Source organism: Triturus cristatus, chromosome 10 (genome assembly GCF_964204655.1).
Source record: "Triturus cristatus chromosome 10, aTriCri1.1, whole genome shotgun sequence".
In the NCBI taxonomy this organism is placed as follows: domain Eukaryota; kingdom Metazoa; phylum Chordata; class Amphibia; order Caudata; family Salamandridae; genus Triturus; species Triturus cristatus.
Window position 1 is genome coordinate 501,187,389 of NC_140593.1, and position 23,535 is coordinate 501,210,923.

General features: G+C 44.9%; 1 protein-coding gene across 3 annotated transcripts in view; it reads left to right on the forward strand.

The window, feature by feature from the left end:
• Positions 1-23,535, forward strand: part of NCAPG2 (non-SMC condensin II complex subunit G2) — a 403,487-nt gene that overhangs the window by 1,664 nt on the left and 378,288 nt on the right. For all 3 annotated transcript variants that reach the window (XM_085631953.1, XM_085631952.1, XM_085631954.1), the window contains exons 2-3: positions 18,801-18,902; positions 19,784-19,972. In XM_085631953.1, coding sequence (XP_085488079.1) covers positions 18,825-18,902; positions 19,784-19,972 — 267 coding nt within the window. In that variant the 5' untranslated portion in view covers positions 18,801-18,824. The remainder of the gene's footprint in view (positions 1-18,800; positions 18,903-19,783; positions 19,973-23,535) is intronic.

Below are 23,535 nucleotides of genomic sequence, written 5' to 3' on the forward strand. Positions count from 1 at the left end.
GCCACTTGCAGCTCCTTGTTGTAGCGCTTACTTTAGTTGTGTCCTGGCGCATGCAGGAAGACACGAATTGACAGCACACGCATGGCTCTCTAAGGAACACTGCACCTTGAATCTGTCAATTCCAGTTACATTTGAATACAAATGTTCAAAATGGAGACTTCCATCCATATTTTTGCTGGTTTTCATGGGCTGGCAATTTTTGTACTGTAGAGAAAACGGCAACCTTACTTGTAACATTATTTAATGGATAATGAAACAAATAAGTGAACCACGTGCATCTGGCATGATTTGCCTGACAAGTTAAGTTGAAAGGGCTGGATTTGTACTGTATTAGATCCCACTTTTTAGGTTTTACCTGCACAGCGCTTCTGGTAACACAGACCCAAAAACCTGCGTGGCACTGGCAGTAAAGTTGGGGGACCCAACTGCACCTCCACCGCTCCAGCCTTTGAATTTGTCTGCCCTGTCCGCCAACTACGGAGTCCTCAACTGTAAGGGCAATCTTATTCCACTAGTCGGTTCCCACCACTAACCACACTATTCAGAAGAGTTGCACTCGCCTCTCCCATTATGCGCATTTAACTGCATCATCATTCCAAACGGGTCTCCCAACTTCTATGACAGAACCAGACACACATGCAGTACATTGAATATAGCGATTGTTGATACTTTTTTATCACGTTGCTTATATTTGAATTCAACCGTTTTAAATGTTAGTCGCGTCTCGCTTTATGTTTATTGTGGTGCTTTGTGTGATCAGCTCTGCTCTTTCATTTCCCTGTTCACATTGCCACTAACTGGTTGATGTGTTGATTTAATACTCTCGCTCACTTATATATATATTTTGTTACTATTTAATTTCCACATCTTTACTGTAGGGATGGTTTTATGGTCTAGCTCTTCATCTGCACTGAGCTTCTAGTAGCACAGTGCTCTTTTCGCATTAACAGATGCAAACCTTTGGATTAACTTCAGTGACAACACAAGCACTTATTCGGCTCTTTTTTCGTGCTAATCATTTCTAAGCGTAATGCTCTATCTGCACCAATAGCTTCACACCTTTGTGCTTTTGTAGTGACTGCACTCAATTTGGTTGTTGACGTTGCATGGTGGCATTCCTTTATTAATTATATTTTCTGTTTCTCTTTTCGTATTTTGCTTCTGTCCAGTCTGAGCTACCCCCCTGTGAGCCCTCTTATCGTATGGGTTCACCATGTCTTTCCATGGTTACCTGTTTTTGTATTTCTTTTTAAAGATTCCCTTTGACTTTCCTTTATATTATCTACTATAACAAGGTTGTTAGGTCTCGCCTGAGCCAGCCCATGCGCTGCTCTGCGAGACATTTAGTAAGTGGGTTTTCAAAGTCCTACCCACAGGCTTTTGCTGTCCTCAAGCATGTGTGTCCGCGCACAGCTGCTATCTGGGTTTCTGTAATGGCTCATTAAGCCTTACAGCGCGTGAATCCCCTCACCTACCCCCTCCCACCTCCCACTCCCTCCTTGTCAGCTTCTCTTATTACAAGCTTCCCATGTCACAAGGCCAATGCTTTTTTTTTTTTTGCACGCGCACACTTCTCCCGGGCTTGTTATGACTTTGAGGAGCACTCGCTCCTAGCACCGTTTCTTTGTGCGTTCAAAAACCGGTTCTTTTCCTGAGAGAGAAGACGTGTGTCACAGCACAGGGATTGAAGATAGTCTTTATTCCTGATGTAGCATAACTGTTAGACGTCTGTGGAGCTGAAGCTTCACGCGCACCTTTTGCAATACTCAAATACTACGACGCCATTAGTGGGATTTCTTGATGTACTGTTGCTTTCGTGACGCGCAGCTTTCTGAACATTCCCCTGGTGATTGCTGCCCGGGCTGTTGTTGAGACGGGTCCACGATTTCTAGTGTGCTACTTTGTTCGTGGATGGGTCTTTCGGTAAATTTAAATTTATTTCGCACCAGATGCAATGCAGCTTTCCGCTTCGCTGTTTGTTTTCTGTGATCGCTGTACTCAATGAATGGAGGCCATGTTGAAGGCGGGAACTTCCTATTTATTTCCTACAATGTGTACTGTGTCCTTCTCTACAAAATGTCTTGTGTTGATGCCTATTTAAAGTGAATAATCCACGCTGAAATTACAGCTCGTGCTCATACGAGCTTGGTGTGTGTTTGAACTCTCACACTGTTTTCTGTACTCTTCCTGGTTGCAGGCGTCTCTTTTAGGACAGAAACGTTGAATCACACGCAGGGTGACGAACAAGGGGTTACATTTGCATGTTGTGCATTTTTTTTTTACTGCTCGCCGGAACCGTGTACCTCACCACCCCGCTGTGCACACCTTCAGGGGTGCAGTCTCGAGCCTGCCCTATTTAAACAGTGGAATGTGAAAAAAAGGCTGTGGGACCAGACAATGTCATCCAAATGCAAGTCATGCTGTTGTTGCAGTTTGTACACACCCCTGTGTGCACTTTGGAACCGAAGGACCTTGGCGAACGCTGTTCTTTCAGTGGAAGTGAAACAAACCAGCCATAATTGATGCACCTGTGATGGTTTATGGCTTTCCTTTGCCGTGCGCACCACTCGCAGGCTCACCTCCTGCTCCCCCTATCAGTTAACAGCCCCTCCCCCGCCACAGAGCGCGTCTCCTGGCCGCGCGTCCTGTTTTTTAGTCTTTTTTTTTTTTTCTACTCCCACTGGTCTCTTCTTCCCCCCGCCCCCCGTTGCTGGTATCCTTAACCCCTTGTTTGTCTTGCCCCCCTCTTTCTATCCCTCTCTTTCCCTTAGTTAATTTCATATCAGTGTGTGTCATGGCGCACTTTCACTTTAGTCATGATAACCGCGCCCTATTGTGTTTATGCACGGCGATCTTTCATATGACTGCAGGCAGCTTTTGTTTCCTTCTCTATGCCACTTTCAATTTAAGATGGCTTGCCTCCACTTTCACTTTTGGTATAGTAGCTGTAGCCAATTTTGTTTATGCACAGCACGCTTTCATATGGCTGCCGGCAGCCTTTGTTTCCTACTCCATGCCGTTTTCAATTTAGGATGGCTTGCCTTTACTTTAGCTATGGTAGCAGGCACCTGATTTTGCACGGCGCGCTTTCATATGGCTGCCGGCCGCTTTTGTTTACGTCTCCATGCCGCTTTCAATTTAGGATGGCTTGCCTTAACTTTAGCTATGGTAGCTGGCACCCGATTTTGCACGGCGCGCTTTCATATGGCTGCCGGCCGCTTTTGTCTCCATGCCGCTTTCAATTTAGAATAGTTTGGCTTCACTCTTGCTGTTGTAGCTGCCTCCCGATTTTGTTTCTTTATGTCTTATAAACAGGTAACGGTATTTGGTGAAGGAGCAGCGTGCACATGCTTGCGAATGGTGAGAACGTGTACATTTCGCACGCGTTTTTTTCCCTTGTGGATGTTGAATGCTCGCATTGACACTGCGGACCGTGCCACAGTCCTTCTCACTGGAGTAGGACGTTTCCAGACAGGTTGTGCAAGCATGTAATGCTCCCTTTATCTACCTTTGATGCATGGTACTGAAGGCTTCCTAATGCAGTCTTGTGACACCCCCTTCAAGTGTGCTTGAGTACTTTAACTGTTGGTGACATATAACAATGTCTCACCAGTTAACAGTTGAGCAATTCTTAAAAGTATAACCAAATTGCCTGCACATGCACACACACTCTCTCTCGCCCACTGATTCTGTTAAGGCAATATATGTAAAGCGCACCATCTGCCAGTGCTTTCTTCAAAGGCATCTTAATTACACTCATCAACATCATCTTTAACAGGTGCAGTACTTGAATCTCTGCCCTTTGCCACAGAAATGTCTACACTTGCATGATAAAAATCATTAGCAAAGACACATTACATGTCTGGTTTTATTATGCAGGGGCTAACAAACAAAGGCAACATATAAAGGCACACCGGCTACGTAGCACGTTAAGTTTGGGGAATAAAATGTGAACAGTCACAGGAAGCAAAACAGAGGCTTGTTGCTCGTTAACAAAACACAAATAGTTTGTGTCTTCTTGTAATGAAATGCATTACTCATGTACAGTGGCATGCCTTGTTCTCAGTTGCCTCAGTTGGGTACAATTTGCTACGCCAGTGTCATACTACCCTAGTTAGATACATATTTTCATCCCAGCAATCAGGGATTTAAGTGGGATGAAAAAACTAGGGGGCTACTCAAAGGGGCGTGGCCACTGTATTTAAGGGCGTGGCCACTGTATTTAAGGGCGTGGCTTAAACACACGTAAGCTAAAATCTGTTCTTAGCATAGTGTGCCGCCCGACTAGTATTTTGCTGTTTGTCATTGCATCCAGATATAGGATACAACAAGTAACATCACACCTATAAGAATTCAGGACTATTGGCTTTGTCAATGAGTGTTAGTTGCATAACATAAATAAACAGCAACTATGGCTTGTATATAATATTGAAAAAGCTTCCGCTTAAAGCCCTGGTGACACCACGACAATGTTGCTGCTAACGAGTTTCAAAAAGAGAAGGGAAATTCAGAGAGAAATTGACTCTATTTAAAGGATTTCCCTTCCCCCTACAACGCTCACCTGGCATGACGTCATGCCGTAACTTCTGCACTAGTGAGAAGTGAGCAGTGTGAGCTTGCGCACATCGATGTGCCTGCTGTCAATGCAGTCCGAAACAAGCATTGGCATAGCCAATAGGTCTCGCCTTTGGGACCTTATAAGTGTTGTTATCCAGCACAATATCCTTGGTGCAACAACATCAACTGTTGCATGTCTAAACACTTATAAGGTCCCAAGAGCGAGACCTATTGGCTATGCCAATGCTTGTTTATGTTTTTGTTAAAACATTTATTTATGAGCTTTTTCACGCAGATGCTGTGACACCACCTTAAATCTTGGTTTATTCTTTTACAGTGAATTCTTGATTGACATAGAACTTTCAGGCTTGATTTACTTTATGTAGCATTTGATCTCGTATCGTGTTCAAAAAATTAAGACACTATGTAAGTATTGTGATTATTTGTCACTGGAATCCTTGATGAACAGTATTTGCTTTTATTGGATTTTTAGAATAATTAATTTAGCATTTTTATGTTCACATACTCACAGATGTCTCGGCGACCAAGAATATTTTATGTTTATACTTTTGAAAATAACAGATTTTCAGTGCATACCGCAATTATTGCATCGGTATGACAAATATTTCCCCCTATATCACACATTTGTTCACACTAGTTAGTCTTATCTTTTTGTGGATCTCTGCACCGTTGCATGTTAGGTCGTCACTGCGTTTTAGGCACTTGTGAAATCTATTTAATTTAATTTAAATCCTAAAAGGGGCTTACGTCCTGCCCTTGCTTCTCATTGGTTTGTGTGCGTGCTACACAAAAAAGCGTATCAATCCCATCGGCAAAACCTAATGCATTTACCAATGCTTTTTTTAAATAAAGGTTTCAAACCCCTCAATAACACCTTCATGGTATCACCAAAATTAACTTTCACAGTCTTTCAGCCAGCTGTCAAAAACAGATGACATGATATCCAGATGAGAGGAAATCACCATATGGTCCCTAACCCGGGTTACATCTTAGCTCCTAAATGGAGGGACTCTGTGTTGCAGAGCTTTCAATAATTTCGCCCGTGTGATTGTATGTGGATTAAGGGAGAGGAGTTGGGACTTAGGACTCAGCTACTGCATAAAGACCCCAGAAACTGTCTTCCAGGTCCTATTTTGTTGCCCTAAATCAGTACCCTTGACAAGTATTGGAGGAGCAAGAGGTAAGAGCAGGTGGGATCAGAGAGTGGAGAAGTCACGGCACAATGTGTAGTGTTTTTTTAAAAGAAATTCTTTATTGTAGTACATTAATACAGTACAGTGATTTATGAACAATCCCATAGGGACAAGTTGATATCTCAGGCATCACATACAGTAGTATTCCAATGACATAAAGGGACCATTTTAAGTGATAAGTTAAAACAGCAATCATTACCTGTTACCCCTAATCCCCTGTGTATTAACACCACTCGGAATGGCTACTAGTAGATTTCAAGCCTCAGAGCCCTGTGCATTTTCTCCTGCAGTACTGTCTGTTTCTCTGAAGCTATCAAATGTCACCTGCCATGTATGTATGGCCTACCCAGCACATTCATCTCTTACATTGCTGAAGTCACACTCCTTCAGCAACCGCCCATGCTGTAATCTCTTTAATCCTTAGCTGTGCCCTTGGGCCTTGCAGGCTCATCCACGAGATGGCCAATTGCATAAATGTCCATTCTATTTTTCTACTCATACACTTGAAACTCCCAAGAGACAAGTGACAGGCTCCAATTCTACAATACCACTTCAGTGGTCTGCAGTCTCCATACCACAAATTCCCAATACGCATCACCAGCGGACAGTGCCAAGCCACATGAAGGAGCCCATTAGGACCAACCTTACACCTATGGCACCCATGAGGTTTGGGTGGGTCTGTCTGGTGGAGAAACACTTTGGTGATATATGTGCGATGTAAATAAACAAAATTGACTAACTTAAACCACGCATTACGTGACCCCTATTCTCCTAGGGTGCAAATAGCTTTCCATTGTGTCCCCCCCCCCAAGTGCCCCCCACCGAACAACCTCATTACCATTGTATGGTCTCAGGAGTCCATCCACTGCCACACCAGGATGAGCACAGTTTCAAAATCAGTCCAACTGGGACCCAATAATTACAATGACAAAGAAGTAAATGATAAACAAGGAGGATGAAAAGAAAATAGGATTCACCGCCATCCTAGCCAGGAATCCTTGGGCATGCAGAAAGTCATTTTGATTCCAATGTCAACCAGATTCAATCTCCCTAGCCCCACCCCCCTTCAGTAATAGCTGTGTCCAGGATCATCTGAGGCGAGGCTAGGACTTCTCAATGGAGTGTTCTCCGGTGATACTCAATCCGGTGACATTTTGTTTGATGTCACTGACAACGTCATGAATGGTGTAATATGTGAAGTCATAATCATTGCATTGCGGGGCCGTAAGTTATAGTTAGCTCGGGTAACTATAGCTGCTGAATTTCAATGGTTTTGCATGAGTGAAATCTGAGCCTAGCAATAACATCCCTGTAACCTTTGTTTTGATTTTTTTTTTTAATATCTATGGTTTTTAGATTGACCTTTAGAAATCGGTCAGCTCTTTTCAAGCACTCGTGCTTGTGGTGGCATTCACCTTGAGGCAGCGAGCAGCGGCCATCTGTTTTCAATTAGCATGGCCATGAGCGCTTGTTGACATTCCTCTACTCTCACCTTCGCCCTCCCTTGTTACTATTTCAAGAGTTCTTTCAACCACTCGTTTAGCTGTTTTTCCATTGTGCTAACGTGATTGTTTTTATACCGTTCTCTTTTTGTTCTGCGTTGCAAAGCATCATAAACAGTCTTACTGTATATGCACGTTTATGCTTCCTCATTAAACGGGACATATTTAAATATTATAAAAGAGATATATCACGGACCTGAGTAATTACGGGCATCACTCAGAGAAAGTGAAGAACTGCCCCATAGGCGGCGCTGTTGTATTTCCTGGTAGAGACGCCTTCTCCCCTTGGGGAGGGTTTCAGAACGAGTGGCTGCGGTGGGGGTTTTGGCTTTGAAGCAACTGAGATGAAACAAACCCACAATAAATGGAACTCTTTCAGGGCCGTGTACGTGCAGAATCCTTACAGGAACCAGTTTCAAATCAATGTGAAACTTGCAGATAGCGCTCTTTGACTGTCTAAACGGTCACAATAAACAGCCTGCCTCTTCTATGAGACTTTGATGGAAGCGCATACAGTATGGAAACTTTAATCCTAAGCACACATCGGATCAGTGATTGTGGGGGTGGCGTTAGACACATAACTGAAATCCTGATGTTTTAAAAGCCTAAAATAGTTTCATTTTGTCTCTCTCTCGACTGAAATTGCCTGTTTCAATAAATTTTGATGAGGGAAATACATTCTCCAGGTTATTTTTTTTAATCTCTCACTTTGCTCTTCTAGAATGTTGACCGGCATGCCACTAACAGCACAGGAGCTATGGGAACAGTTTTGAAAAAGAACAAGTATTTTCAATGCTATAGGTCTCGCATTTACGCGAGTTTAAGCTATTGGCATTGTAAATGACAATCCCTTTTATTTAAGTTTTAAAAACGAAAACAAAAATAAAAGGCATTGTTATTTGCAATGTGAATAGCTCAAACTTGCGTAAATGCGAGACCTATTGCATTACAAATGCTTGTTTTAACTAGTAGTCACGTTTGCAGTATGGTGGAGAAAGAGGGGCGGGGCCTCCAACCAGCTCTCAGCAATCCCGCAGTGTTTGGCTTACTGAAGGCAACAGGAGGGATTTGTGGCCCCCAGGACCCTCAGTGTCCAAGGAGACTTCATTCCTCAACCAGTAGTATGCCAGGAGGCGCATTTGTAGAGAGGTGGGCAAAGGGGATAGGGCTTCCAATGACCTCACACCAATCCCACTGTGTGGGATTTACTGGAGGTAACAGGAGGGGTTGTTGACCCCCAACGACCCTCATCGACCAAGGGGACTTCATTCAGCAAACAGTTGTGCACCAGGAGTGGTTGATAAAGGGGGCAGGGCCTCCAGCGAATTCCTTCCCTGGGCCCACCTTTAAAACATTTTTTTTAAACATTTTATTTGGGGAAGGGGGGCGCTTGGACACCCCCTTCACTGGGCCGATTTCGGCCCCGTGGACCCCTTCCCCCAGGTCAGGCCTTTCTTCAATGAGGGAGGGGGACTGCACGTCCCCCTCACTGGGCTGATTTCGCCCTCGGGGCCCCATCCCCAGGACCTGCCTGTTCAATTTTATATTTTTATATTGTGGAGGGGGGCCGCGTAGCCCCCTTGTTGGGCTGATTTCTGTCCTGGGGACCCCAGTGCCCAGCCTTTTTCCAGAGGAGGAGGGGAGCTGTGCAGTCCCTCTCCACTGGCTGATTTTATGGTCTCTGGGACCCCAGCTCCCTAGACCCTGTCATGTAGGCTGAGTGCCCCCAGGGCACCCAGTCTCCACTGGGACTGCGTGGGGAGCTTGAATGCCCCCGAGTTCCTTGCCGGCTGCCCACCTCCTGTGAGAACCAGCATTGCTTTCAGACATAGGGAGCTGCTACACATGCAGATTCCTGTGTCTGAAAGCAATCCTGCTCTGCTTCCAGCAAGCAAGTGCATTTTTTCAGCTCTCACTTGCTGGAAGGTGAGCGTGTGCTGTGACTTTTGGCAAGAGCAGTAAAGCTCCCGCCAAGTCACAGAAAACGGCTATCTCCTGGAGTGGGCACCCTGGGGCATAACAGGACCCTTCCCTGGGGGTTGATGGTCCACAGGGCCATCTATGACTCCAGGAGGGGGACTGCACAACCCAGCTCCGTTCTCGTTTGTAGGGTCTGCACCAGGGAGGTGGTGGTCCCTCGGAGCCGGGGGGCCAGGGGGTCCCTGAGGCACCCCATTACAAATTGAAAATGGCCCCGGGGAGTTGGTGGTCCCTGCTCCTGGGGTGATGGCTCAGAGAGGCCCCACGTAACGGTGCATAAGCCCCAGGGAAGTGGTGGTCCCGAGGCATTTGTAAGGCCCAGGAAGGGGGGGGGGGCTCCCATGCGCTCCCCTCATTCCTCCGAGACATGGCCCCACCTGGAGGCCTATTAGTAAAGAAGCGCATTATATTACATTACATTGCCCTGGGCGTCCCTCTTTGGTCCTCCCCAAGAGGCTTAGATGGTCCGGGTACCTTTCTGCCAAATTTGGTGTAATTTCGTTCTGGAGTTCGAGCTGTAGTCGTTTTAAAAATCTCAATGGGAAGTAACATGGGGAAATGCTTTTTGCCCCCCCCCCCCCTTTTTTCTCGCCCCCCGCTTGATGGATCACCACGACGCTTTGAAGACAGCAGCTGGAGTGAGTGTCATACTAGTTTTGAAAATTTCATGAGGATCCATCAAACGACGCCAGCTGCTGGCAAATGAAAAAACACTATTCCTATGGAAACTACGTCCTAACTATAACTACGATCGCCAGTAGGTATTTATAGTTAGGACGTAGTTTCCATAGGAAAAGCAATTTTTGATTTGCCAATCTTTGGCGTTGTGTGACGAATTTTCTGGAAATTATCAAAACTAATGGGACAGTCAGGTCAGCTGCTATGTTGAAAGTTTTGGGGTGATTCGAAAAGGTGGGGTCCCAAAACGTGTTTTCTTCACGTTAATTTCCATAGGAAACTTTACAGCTACAGCCCGAAGTGCGGAACGAAATTACACCAAATTTGGCAAAAAGGGAACTCTTGGTTCAGAAAGCACTCTTGCTGTTAAATGGTGTAAATTCATTCAGTAGTTCCTGAGAAATATAAACATTTCCCAGATTTACAACTGTGGCCGCGGAGGATCTGCGAATCCTCCCGATCTCGTGCCTGCAATCTGATTAGCTGCCAACACTTCAAACCAGGAAGTGTTGGCAGCCGTCTTGTGTTTTGGTTGAACCGAGTCACAAGAAAAAATATTAAAAGCTTGAAAAAACAAGAAAAGGGGTCAGGGTAGAAACACCCGGACCCCCATGGCCCCAAAAAACATATTTTCAGAACAGGATTGCAGTAGATCCGTGAATCAGGCCAGAAAAAAAGGCCTGGGGTGGCCAGGTCGCGGGGGCAATGGGAAATAGAGATGTGGGGGCCCGTGCGGACCCTTGCTGTCCCGGGGACCACCACCTCCTCAGAGCTATTATGATTTTAAAAAAAATGTGTGGGGAGCTCCTCCCCCACCCCTCGCCACGCAGCCCCGGTGAGTGCCACCTCCCCAAGGCTATGTATGTGAAATGCAGAGGGGCCACGCACACTTCACATATTACATCACTCATGACCTGGTCAGTGATATCACTGATGACTTCATCTACAGAATCACTCACACATCCACTCTTACTCCATACAACCTCTTGTACACCCACTCACACACCCACACAGCCACTTACATACCCATTCTCAGACCCATACCAGTACACACATACTCACTTTTCCATAGCGGCACTCACACACCTACTCACTCAACCATTCACTCACCCACAAAACTACTCATGCAACCAGTCACTCATATAGCCACTCGCGGTCACACATTCACCCAAACACCTACCCACTCACTCACCCATACAGCGTTTTAGCACAACCACTCACTCACCATACAAACACTCACAAACTCACACAACCACTTACATACCCATTCACACATCAATGCAAACACTTACACAGCTGCTCACTCACCCATACAGCCATTCACACAGACACTCCCAATACAACCACTCACACACCAACTCAACCAAACACCCTACAGCCACTGACACACCCACTCACCAATACAGCCACTCACACAGCATCTCACTCACGTACACACCTACTCACACCCACTCATACAGCCACTTACACACCCATACACTCAAGGATACAGTAATGCATCCACTCACATAATATATGTTAGAAGTAGTATCACTCCGCATTAGCGCACCTAGTGTGCTAATTTAACTTCTGTAGTAGGGTAGTATATATGTTTAACACCCATAAACTCTTAACACTTACACTCACTTGATGATGTTATTAGTGATGTCATTTGAGATGTTATAAGTGGTGTCATGAGTGATGTAATATGTGAGGTCATAAGCAGTGCATTGCAGGGTGGTAAATTAAAGTTGGCTCAGGTAACTGTAACTGCTGAATTTCACTGGTTTTGTTTAAGTGAAATCTGAGCCTAACTGTAACGTCCCTGTAATCTTTGCTTTTTTCCGGGGGGGGGGGGGTGTATATATATATGTGTTTGTGTGTGTGTGTGTGTGTATGTATATGTGTGTGTGTGTATATATACATTCAGTCCCAAATGCCATGCAAGGGTTTCATAAGACAGGAAAGTGTATACATTTACCAGATCCCACTGAAATGTTATTCATCAACACATAATTATTTTTATCTTCCTGGAACACTATTTCATTGGTATGTGTTACAATAAGTGTGCACATTTGCTGCTAGTGTAACAAAAGGTGATCCTTTCATTTTATGTATACCATTGATGATTTCCAACTGGTCTCCAGTTTTACATTTAGTCTTTCCCCATTATGCGACCCTTTAGAAGCACATTTCTAAGTAAAACAAGCATTGGCATAGCCAATAGGTCTCGCCTTTGGGACCTTATAAGTGTTTAGCCATGCAACAGTTAATGTTGTTGCACAAAGGATATTGTGCTGCATAACTAAATACTTATAAGGTCCCAAAAGCGAGACCTATTGGCTATGCCAATGCTTGTTTACAGTGTGATAGAGCAGGGTTGATCTTCCTCTCTTATGCCATGCTTAAGATTCTGCTACAGTGAAATTGTGGTTGGCATCTCTAGAAGAACTGCATGGTGCAGGCATAGAGTCAGTTTCCTTTGGCTTTGCATCAAAGATACAGGTCACTGGTATGTTCAGTTGCTAGAATTTCCCTGAGACTATAGTTTGGGGTTTAATTGTCTGAGGATGATGTACGGCAATGATAACCGTATTTACAGTACTATTATTCCAAGGTAAACGTGTAAGAGACTTCAGAAAGTAAGTAGGGTGTATTTTGAGCAGGAAAAATGAATAAATGCACTTATGAATAAAGAAATAAAGTATATATTTTTGTAACAATTTTAAACATGATTGTCCTTTATTGTGAATGGAAGCCCTATCCGTAGTGCTAAAGCAACCTCAATTTTGATTTCAAACTAAATAAAAGAGAATTACGCTTGAATATAAGCAGTCACCTTATCTAACTCTCGCACATAAATTATTCATATATTCAACCATTGGCTGCGCGGCAGTAAAAGCGAAAGTCATCGCGATCACTCTGAGAGTGATCGGGATCGCGATGACGCTAGGAATGCACGCGCAGCAGCGGGGGGAGGGGCGGAGGCAGAGAGCAATGGAGAGGAAAGACAGATGGTGCACAGGAAAGGCAGATGGCCGCACGTGCACTCAAGCTTTTAGCCAGCCAGCAAATGCCTGGGTAGCACTTAAGAGATCCCCTTTACAAAAAGTCGAGTAACAGTGCATGCGCTGTTCTAGGCTCGACCTAAAAAAGAGCCATGTGGAATAGTATGTATATTGTATCCTGCTAGGCAGCACCGTACAATTCAAGACATCAGACCTTAAAGTGACATTTCGGGATTCTTCTGTGCTCCGAGTTACCTCTTGAAGTTACTACAGTGTTTCTAGTGTTACATGAATTTCCATAAATAGTAAAACAAAACATTTTCACGACTCAGAATATCCCTGATGAGGGCTGAATGAAAGTAGGAGAAACAATGAAAAATGACAGATGGTCCACCTGCAAGTTCTCTGTCCCTCTTTCTTCTTTGTCCACAGAGCTAGCAAGGGCACTTTTTATTCACCATCCTCTCCTAGAAGGGAACTCTGCCATAAGCCTACTAGTTGGATGTATGAACTTTATGAATGCCACTGATTGGCTGGTTATTTAATTGATGAATACTGTATATATAAGATGGAGACCCCCCCCCCCTCTTTCAAAGGGGAATGACTGTAAACATCATAAGATTACCTGTAAAGCCACACATTAAACGAGCACTGGCAAAGCCAATAGGCCTGGCAGTGCCTGCCAGACTTTTGGCAATTTTTGTTTTGTCCTGCCTTTTGCAAAACCTGACACAACCACAGGCAAATAGATGAAGTGTGGCTGAAAACCTCTGTAAGTAACAATGTCGGAGCAAGGCAAGAAACAAAGAAGGCAAGAAAGAAGGAAAGAATGAATTGGGGCAAGAAAGAGGAAAGAAAACAAGGGATAGGAAGATAAGGAAAGAAGGCTAGAATGACAGAAAGCAACAAAGAAGGAATGAGAGAGGAAAAAAGAAAAGGGCAAGAGAAGTAAGGGAAGAAGAAAATCACAAAGGAATGAAAGCAAGAAGAGGAGAAAGCAGGCAAGACAAAGAAAATAAGGAAAGGCATCGGGAAAGGATAAAAAAAGAATAAAGAGCAGGAAATAAGGAAAGATGGACTGAAAGAAGAAGGAAGAAATAAAAGGTAAATAGAAAGCATGAAAGAAGGAATCGGAGAACAAAGCAACAAAGCAGGAATGAAAGGAAAAAAGTAATGGAAGAAAATAAAGAAGACATGAAAAAAGCAGGAAAGAATCGGAAGTAAGAAAAAGGACAATTAGAGAAAAAAAAGTGCTGCAAATTAAACATAAAGGGTGCTTTTCTTTCTGGGCAAAGTTAAATAAAGAACTATTGGAGAAATGTCCAGAAGAAACACATTCTGAAGAATTGCCCTCTTATGAGTTCACCTTTATAATATTGAAGATTTCAATAACTTAATACACAACAGTTTCAAACACAATCTGCTATGCTGTGAAATACCAGCAGTCAAACAATAAACAAGGGACACTTCAAAAGGAATTTACAACAGCATTGGCAGGAGACCGAAACTGATAAAGCTTGGAATGCAGCCTTTGATCACATTTGTGATAGCGTGCTGCAATCACATCAGAGTCTAAACATAAAGGCACCATCAAAGTAATAATGTAGAACAAGCATTTGCAATGCAATAGGTCTTGCATTTGCAAGAGTTTGAGCTAATCACATTGTAAATGACAATTTTATTTTGAAGGTTTTATATAGCGCGAACAAGACCCTCGCAGGTATCAAGGCACTTTACAGGGCAAATAAGGCACTTTACAGGGCAAATATAGGTGATGGACATATACATAAATATAATATGAGTTATGTTAATACAGAAGTGGTAAAGCACATATCTACAAGATTGTATAAAATAGTTCAAGTGAATTTGGCCAAGAGAATTGATTTCACTTATTTTTTTAAAAATGCCGCGGACGGGTTCAGTCTCGTTTCTGGGGGCAAGGTGTTCCAAATCCCAGGGGCCATTCCTGAGAAGGTACAGTTGTATGTTTTCTTCTTGGAAAATCGTTGTGGTTTCAGTAGAAGATTATCGGAACTCCTAGTGGTTCTGTTACCACCCGATAGTACCAATTTCTCCGCTAGGTATCTTGGAGCTTTGTGATGCAATGCCTTGTGTGTCATACAGTCAATTTTCAAATGGATTCTGGCCTCAAAAGTTAGTCAGTTGAGGGCACAAAGGTCAGGGGAGATGTGACCGTTTCTTTTGGAGCCTGTGATTAGTCTAGCAGCTGCGTTGATTGAAGCCCTTAGAGGGGCTGTCATTGATCTGGGAAGGCCGCAGAGAGCGACACTCCCATTGTCCACTCTGGGGATTACTAGAGTCTGGACTGCCTGTTTAAAGTCATTTGCGGGTATGAAGGGTTTCAGTCTTCTCAGGGTGTTCATCTGAAAATTTGCTCCTTTAGTTGCAGCGCTGATGTGATTATGCATATTTAGCTTATGATCCAGAGTTATTCCTAGTGATTTAGCAGAGTCTACAATGAGAGGTTGACCGTCTCGTCCTGTTTAGGTGCTTCATTCACTTGCGGATGATGGTGGTTTGGCTGGAGGGAGCGATTAAGAGGAATTCTGTTTTGAGGGTGTTTAGTTTTAAGTGTTTTTTTGCCAGCCAGGTCTGTGTTTTTTGGAGCGTTGAATTAAGGGACTTGATGTCCTCAAGAGAGAGGACCTTAATGTAGAGTTGTGTGTCGTCTGCGCACATGAGATATTGGACATTTGCGGAGTTGAGAAGCTCGGTGAGTGGTTCCATAAACAGATTGAAGAGTGTCGGGGAGAGGGAGGATCCTTGGGGTACTCCTAAAGTGAATGGGGTGGGCTTGGATAAAGATTGATTAAGCTTGAATCTTTGTGTTCTGTTTTGAAGGAAGGAAGTAAACCAGTTTAGAACCGTTCCAGATAGTCCCATTTTATGTTTCAAGAGGTCTAGTAAGTAGTCGTGTTTGATGGTGTCAAAGGCTGAGGATAGGCCAAGCAGGATTAGCAAACAGGCTTTGTTTTGGTCCAGTATTTGTAATGCATCATCTATTATGTGGGTCATGGCTGATTCGGTACTGTGCCCTGTTCGAAAACCTGATTGGAATTGATCGAGCAGGTTGAATCGAGCAGGTTGAAGTGGTCTATGTGGTTGCTAAGCTGCATGTGAACACATTTTTCTAATAGTTTGGCCAGGGTAGGGATGTTGAATATTGGGTGATAGTTATTCAGGTCTGACGGGTCCGCCAATGGTTTCTTTAAGATGGGGATACCTGACCAGCTTTGAGGATGTCTGGGATGGTTCCTTGCAGAAGAGAGGTGTTTATAATCCTAGTCCATAGAGGCACTAACATTGGAATGAAGTCTTTTAAGTAGCTTGCTGGGAGAGGGTCTGTGAAGTGTTTGGAGGGATTCAGGGCCGTGAGCGTTTTTAGGGTAGTTTCTTTGCTGTTGAAGTAGGTCCAGGAGGCGTTGTTCTTGAGGTAAAGCTTTGCAGAATAACTAAGCGGGGTCCCTGGCGGGGTCTGTGAAGAGATCATGTGTGGTTCAGTGTGGGATAATAGATCGTTAAGTAGGTCTGTCTTTATGTTTTCTGTCTTTGCTGTAAAAAAGGAAGCAAATTCCTAGCAATTGGGGAGAGTTTCTGAATTAACTTGGGGGTGTGTGGGAGATACCCTTAGATTGAGATTTGATTATTTTGAATAATCTTTTGGGACGATTCTTGGCTCGGTCTCATTGTTTACAGATAAAGTCAGCTTTTGATCGTCTAATCTTTCTGTAATAGGAGTTTCTCGTGCTTCTTAGTAATTTGAGGTGGTCAGAGGATGGTGCTACTCTCCATTGCCTTTCAATTGCTCTTAGTGATCTTCTGTCTTCATTTAGCCTACCATCATACTAGGGATTTGAGTCTTTTGTGGTGACTCTTTTTAGTGGTAGGAGAGCAACATTGTCTAGTACCATGTTCATAGAATGGAAGTAGTGATTGGTCAGATCATGTACATCATTTAATCCATCCGGTGGGTGCATGAAGAGAAGACTAGCGGTTGTGAGTGAGACAGGATTGACGTTATTTAGGTTCCTCTTCCAGATTTTCGTTCTCATGGGTTGGACAGAGAGTAGTTTAACTGCTTCGTTGACGTGGAAAGTGATGATGTGATGGTCAGACCAGTCACAGGGGAGGATCTATTCCAATTAGGTGGAGTCTGCTTTGGAAATTACTAGATCGAGGGTTGAGCCTTTTTCATGGGTAGGGCTGTCGCAAATTTGGGACAAGTTAAGATTGGACAGGAAAGCTTTGATGTTATTGACCTCTGGGTCGTCAGGGTCATTCAGTGAAGGTTGAAGTCCCCCAGGAAGATCTGAAGCTCTGTTGTCCGACATTTGTGGCTAGGATATCCATTACATGTTCAATGAAGGTAAGGTTGTTTCCTGGAGGATGGTAAAATTAATGTAGTTAGCATATTGGCTTATTGTTAGTGATGTCTAAACATAGGTATTCACAGGAAGAGAGGGCCGGGGAGTTGGAGCGGTTCACAGAGAGGTTGTTCCTATGAATGCAGGCGAGACCATCACCTGGCCTAGCAGTTCTATCTAGTCTAGTGATGTAATAGTTTGGGGGAACTAGTATGTCTAGGATGATTAATTTAGCCAAGTTTCCGTTAAAATTATGAGGTCAGATTCATTGGTTAGTATGAGGTCAGCTATATCGCCAGCCTTTTATTTACAATGCCTTTTATTTGTGTTTTGAAAACCTTTAAGTGGTGCGTAAACATGCACTTTGTACTTATAGTCCTTGCTTACGAGAAGCAAGGTTGGCAGTAAAAGAGGCGCAGTTACTGCCAGCCTTGCTTCTCATAAGCAATGACTATAAGTACAAAGTGAGTGTTTACGCACCGCTTGCAGGTTTTCAAAACACATAAATAAAAGGCATTGTCATTTACAATGCCAATAGCTCAAACTCTCGCAAATGCGAGACCTATTGAATTGCAAATGCTTGTTGAGCTCTGAGACTAAGGCAGCATGAGCCATAGGAAGGCAGAGACCGTGACGCCAAACTGTGTGTTTCAAAAGGAGGGAGGAGGAGGAGGCGGCAGCTGCAGCCAAACTAACCTTGGTCTTTGAATGCACAGCAAATGTGGCAAGATAAGAGCATGATTTACATCCCTGTTTACAACAGAGCTCTGCAATCACAAGCAGTAGTCTCGACTGCTCCGGGTTAAAGAAAGAAATAGTGCTCACAAGCTCTGAGTAACAACACATGTAACAAGAAAAGTCCTTTAAAATTGGCGGAGCTTTTAAAGCCCATATCCTGAATACAGCATGTCTACCTAGGCTAGACCTAAAAAGTCTTGGTTCAGAAGTAAACTAGCTTGTGTGGGGATGTCCCCCTTGTAAAAGAGCAAAATGCAGTTGTTCAAAGTGAAGTTATCCAGTGGCTGAAGTGGGCTGACCTTCTGTGCTGTATGCTGTAGTGGGCTAAAGCAAACCGTGAATGACGTACAAACAGACCAATGGCTGAAGAAAGCTGGCTTAAAGCTCCTTCAAATAAGTATAATGTACAGATATATATTTTTTTTAAATCAAAAGATCTTTGGTTACGCTAGACATAAAAATGTTCACACCATAAATTCTCTTTCTTTATAAGGCATGTTTTTTGAGTTAGGACGGAAACTAAATAAAATAGTCCCATCTTGACAAAAATGAGGTGCCTATGATTTATGTTGTAAACGTTGCTTCATGTCTCAATAACCTTATATTGACAAATTTTGCTGCTGCCATGCACAGTGCGTGCTGCAAATACTCGCAATAAAATACATTTCTGCTCTAAGCAATGCTTGTAAAGAAACATTTTCACCCAATGTATTTTTTTCTGTGCAAATTAAGTAATGCCAAGTCATTTTTTTACTTTAGAAATTGAAACAGTGAAAAGAAAATATGTCAAAACGTGATGCTTTTCTGCAGGCTACTGCAAAGGAATCTGTGAATGACTTCTTGCATTTTATTCAACTTCATGTAAGTATAGCGTGTAATATAAAGAGTGCTCTATATTGTGCTTCTGATGTGGACTGATTTTAAATTGACTTTTATAATTGCATGTGAGTAGCTCTAGCATATAAAGAATTCCTTATGGAAGCTGGCAAGGAAGATGAAATTTCGTTAATGTCTGTTTTCGTCTCTATTTCTTATTCTTATACTGCAAGGTGAATGTGCAAAATGGCTAAGGTTATGTCTTGTTCGAACAAAATAGAAATTTTGCCACGTTAATGTGTGAAAAACAAAGGCATGATTGCTTTAATGTTGCAAGAGGTTCAACTGTGGTGGGACAGCAGTTTTGCTACCAGTTTTAGATGGTACATTTGAAGTTTGCTGTTATTGTTCAGTTCATACATGTTCCAATGGCCTGCTGCATGTGGGTGTATTGTTAACACACCTATCCGATTTCTGCGTTCTACTACTTTTAGGTTGCGGTTTGTGTTGCACCGATTGTTGATTTTGAGTCGGTGGTTGCAGGTGGGACTACCACTAGTTTTTCATGTTTTCTTTCTACTGTTTATGTAACTCCTGAAAATTGGTTGTTTTTAAGCACATTAATTCCAATTATCCTGTGTGCAGTGAGGGTTGTCATTAGATGTTACCGATGAATAGGGCTTTCTGTTTGGGCTTGGTTTTGTACATACGTTGGTCAGAATTTTTCTTTCACTCTATTGCACATCACATCGGGTCTGGTGTGTGAGCTATTTATATTATCATGTTAATAGATGCTTTTCAGATGAATAATTTCAAATGTGCACTGACGTTTGCCCTATGATTGCACCCTCGGTACACTGCATTTATTTCAAAGGAGCAGTGCTCATTGTTTTTGTTTGTTTTTTTGCATTTCTGTTGTCTTACAGAAAGATTCCTCTGACCCCTTCGATCTGAATGAGCTGCTGCAGGAGTTGCCAAGGAAACAGAAAGAAGATTTATGGGAGAGACTGAGGAACTTAGTAAGGGCTGTTTTGTTGGAGAATCCGGTGGAAGGATGGCAGCCCATTGACGATGACAGCGATGATGATATGGAGCTGGAGAGGAGTTCTGATATGGTAATGCTGGCCCTCCATTTCCACTGCAAACACGCCCCAAGCTGTCATTTGGATTGAGAACACTCTTTGAACTTGATTTTGCATACTTTGAGCATAAAAAGCCTAAGCTTTTGAGTGTTTCCACAATGTTCTTTTCCGATAAAGCTCTAGAAACTCTTAGACTCAATCATGGTGAAATATTCTACCCACAAGTAACTTGGGTCTGAAGTTCTAATCCTGTTTCTCACATTGTTTTGCACCTACTCTGGGTGCTAGTATAGTGTGCTGGATAATTCCAGGTTACTTTTGCACATTAACTACCAGTTAGCTAGAGTAGGTGGGACTTTGGGCGCTCCGCTCCCTGGCTTTTTGTTTCCTGCACCTTGCCTACCCCCGTTTCAAGCTCCTAATTCGGTTTCCCATTTTCCTTTGATCAACAATGCTATTCCTTTCACCATGTCTCCTCCCTTACAGCGTCATTTCCTGTCTCAACTACCCCTTGCATTCTAGCACTATGGCTCTGGAAGTGATTGCCATCATTAAGCATCCAAAGAAGACACACTTTGTAAATGCCTAGTTATCAAAAAGCTTCTGGTTGGCATTTGGTCTGGAAAAAGATTGTGAACCACACCCAACCACACACCACACACGCACCCACACACACAACCACACACACAACCACACACACACACACACACACACACAACCACACATATAACCACAAATACAACCACACACACACTCACAACCACACACATACACACAGCCACACACAACCCCACACACAACCACACAAACACACACCCACACACACACAACCACACACACAACCACACACACACGACCACACACACACACAACCACACACACACAACCACAACCACACACACAACCACACACACAACCACACACACAACCACACATACAACCACAAATACAACCACAAATACAACCACACACACACTCACAACCACACACATACACTCAACCCCACACTCAACCCCACACACAACCACACACACAACCACACACACACAACCACACACACACACAACCACACACACACACAACCACACACACACCACACACACACACAACCACACACACACAACCACAAACACACAACCACAAAACCAAACACACACACACAACCACACATACACACAACCACACACACACAACCACACACACACACAACCACCCAACAACACACACACAAACACACACATACAACCACACACACATACAACCACACACACATACAACCACACACACAACCACACACACAACCACACACACAACCACACACACAACCACTCGCACACAACCACACACACAACCACACACAACCACACACACAACCCCACACTCAACCACACACTCAACCACACACACACAACCACACACACACACACACACAACCACACACACACACACTCAACCACACACACACAACCACACACACACACAACCACACACACACACACAACCACACACACAAAACCACACACACACACACCCACACACACAACCACACACACAACCACACACACAACCACACACACAACCACACACACAACCACACACACAACCACACACACAACCACACACAACCACACACAACCACACACAACCACTCACCCACAACCACTCGCCCACAACCACTCGCCCACAACCACTCGCCCGCAACCACTCGCCCGCAACCACTCGCCCGCAACCACTCGCCCGCAACCACTCGCCCGCAACCACTCGCCCGCAACCACTCGCCCGCAACCACTCGCCCACAACCACTCGCCCACAACCACTCGCCCACAACCACTCGCCCACAACCACTCGCCCACAACCACTCGCCCACAACCACTCGCCCACAACCACTCGCCCACAACCACTCGCCCACAACCACGCGCCCACAACCACGCGCCCACAACCACGCGCCCACAACCACGCGCCCACAACCACGCGCCCACAACCACGCGCCCACAACCACGCGCGCGCGCACAACCGCTCGCGAGCGGTTGGCGCGCACAACCGCTCGCGCGCACAACCGCTCGCGCACACAACCGCTCGCGCACACAACCACTCGCGCACACAACCACTCGCGCACACAACCACTCGCGCACACAACCACTCGCGCACACAACCACTCGCGCACACAACCACTCGCGCACACAACCGCACACCCAACCAACCACACACCCAACCAACCACACACCCAACCAACCACACACCCAACCAACCACACACCCAACCACACACACACCCAACCACACACACACCCAACCACACACACACCCAACCACACACACACACAACCACACACACACACAACCACACACACACACAACCACACACACACACAACCACACACACAACCACACACACACACAACCACACACACCCACACACACACACCCACACACACACACCCACACACACACAACCACACACACACAACCACACACACACAACCACACACACACAACCACACACACACAACCACACACACACAACCACACACACACAACCACACACCCCCCAACCACACACCCCCCAACCACACACCCCCCAACCACACACCCCCCAACCACACACCCCCCAACCACACACCCCCCAACCACACACCCCCCAACCACACACCCCCCAACCACACACACCCCAACCACACACACCCCAACCACACACACCCCAACCACACACACCCCAACCACACACACCCCAACCACACACCTATAACCACACACCTACAACCACACACACAACCACACACACAACCACACACACAACCACATACACACAACCACATACACACAACCACACACATACAACCACACACATACAACCACACCCCCCAACCACACCCCCCAACCACACACCCCCAACCACACACCCCCAACCACACACCCCCAACCACACACCCCCAACCACACACCCCCAACCACACACACCCCCAACCACACACACCCCCAACCACACACACCCCCAACCACACACACCCCCAACCACACACCCCCAACCACACACCCCCAACCACACACCCCCAACCACACACCCCCAACCACACACCCAACCACACACCCAACCACACACCCAACCACACACCCAACCACACACCCAACCACACACCCAACCACACACCCAACCACACACCCAACCACACACCCAACCACACACCCAACCACACACCCAACCACACACCCAACCACACACCCAACCAACCACACACCCAACCAACCACACACCCAACCAACCACACACCCAACCAACCACACACCCAACCAACCACACACCCAACCAACCACACACCCAACCAACCACACACCCAACCAACCACACACCCAACCAACCACACACCCAACCAACCACACACCCACAACCACACACACACAACCACACACACACAACCACACAACCACACACACAACCACACACACACAACCACAAAACCAAACACACACACAACCACAAAACCAAACACACACACAACCACACACACAACCACACACAACCACATACACACAACCACACACATACAACCACACACATACAACCACACACATACAACCACACACATACAACCACACATC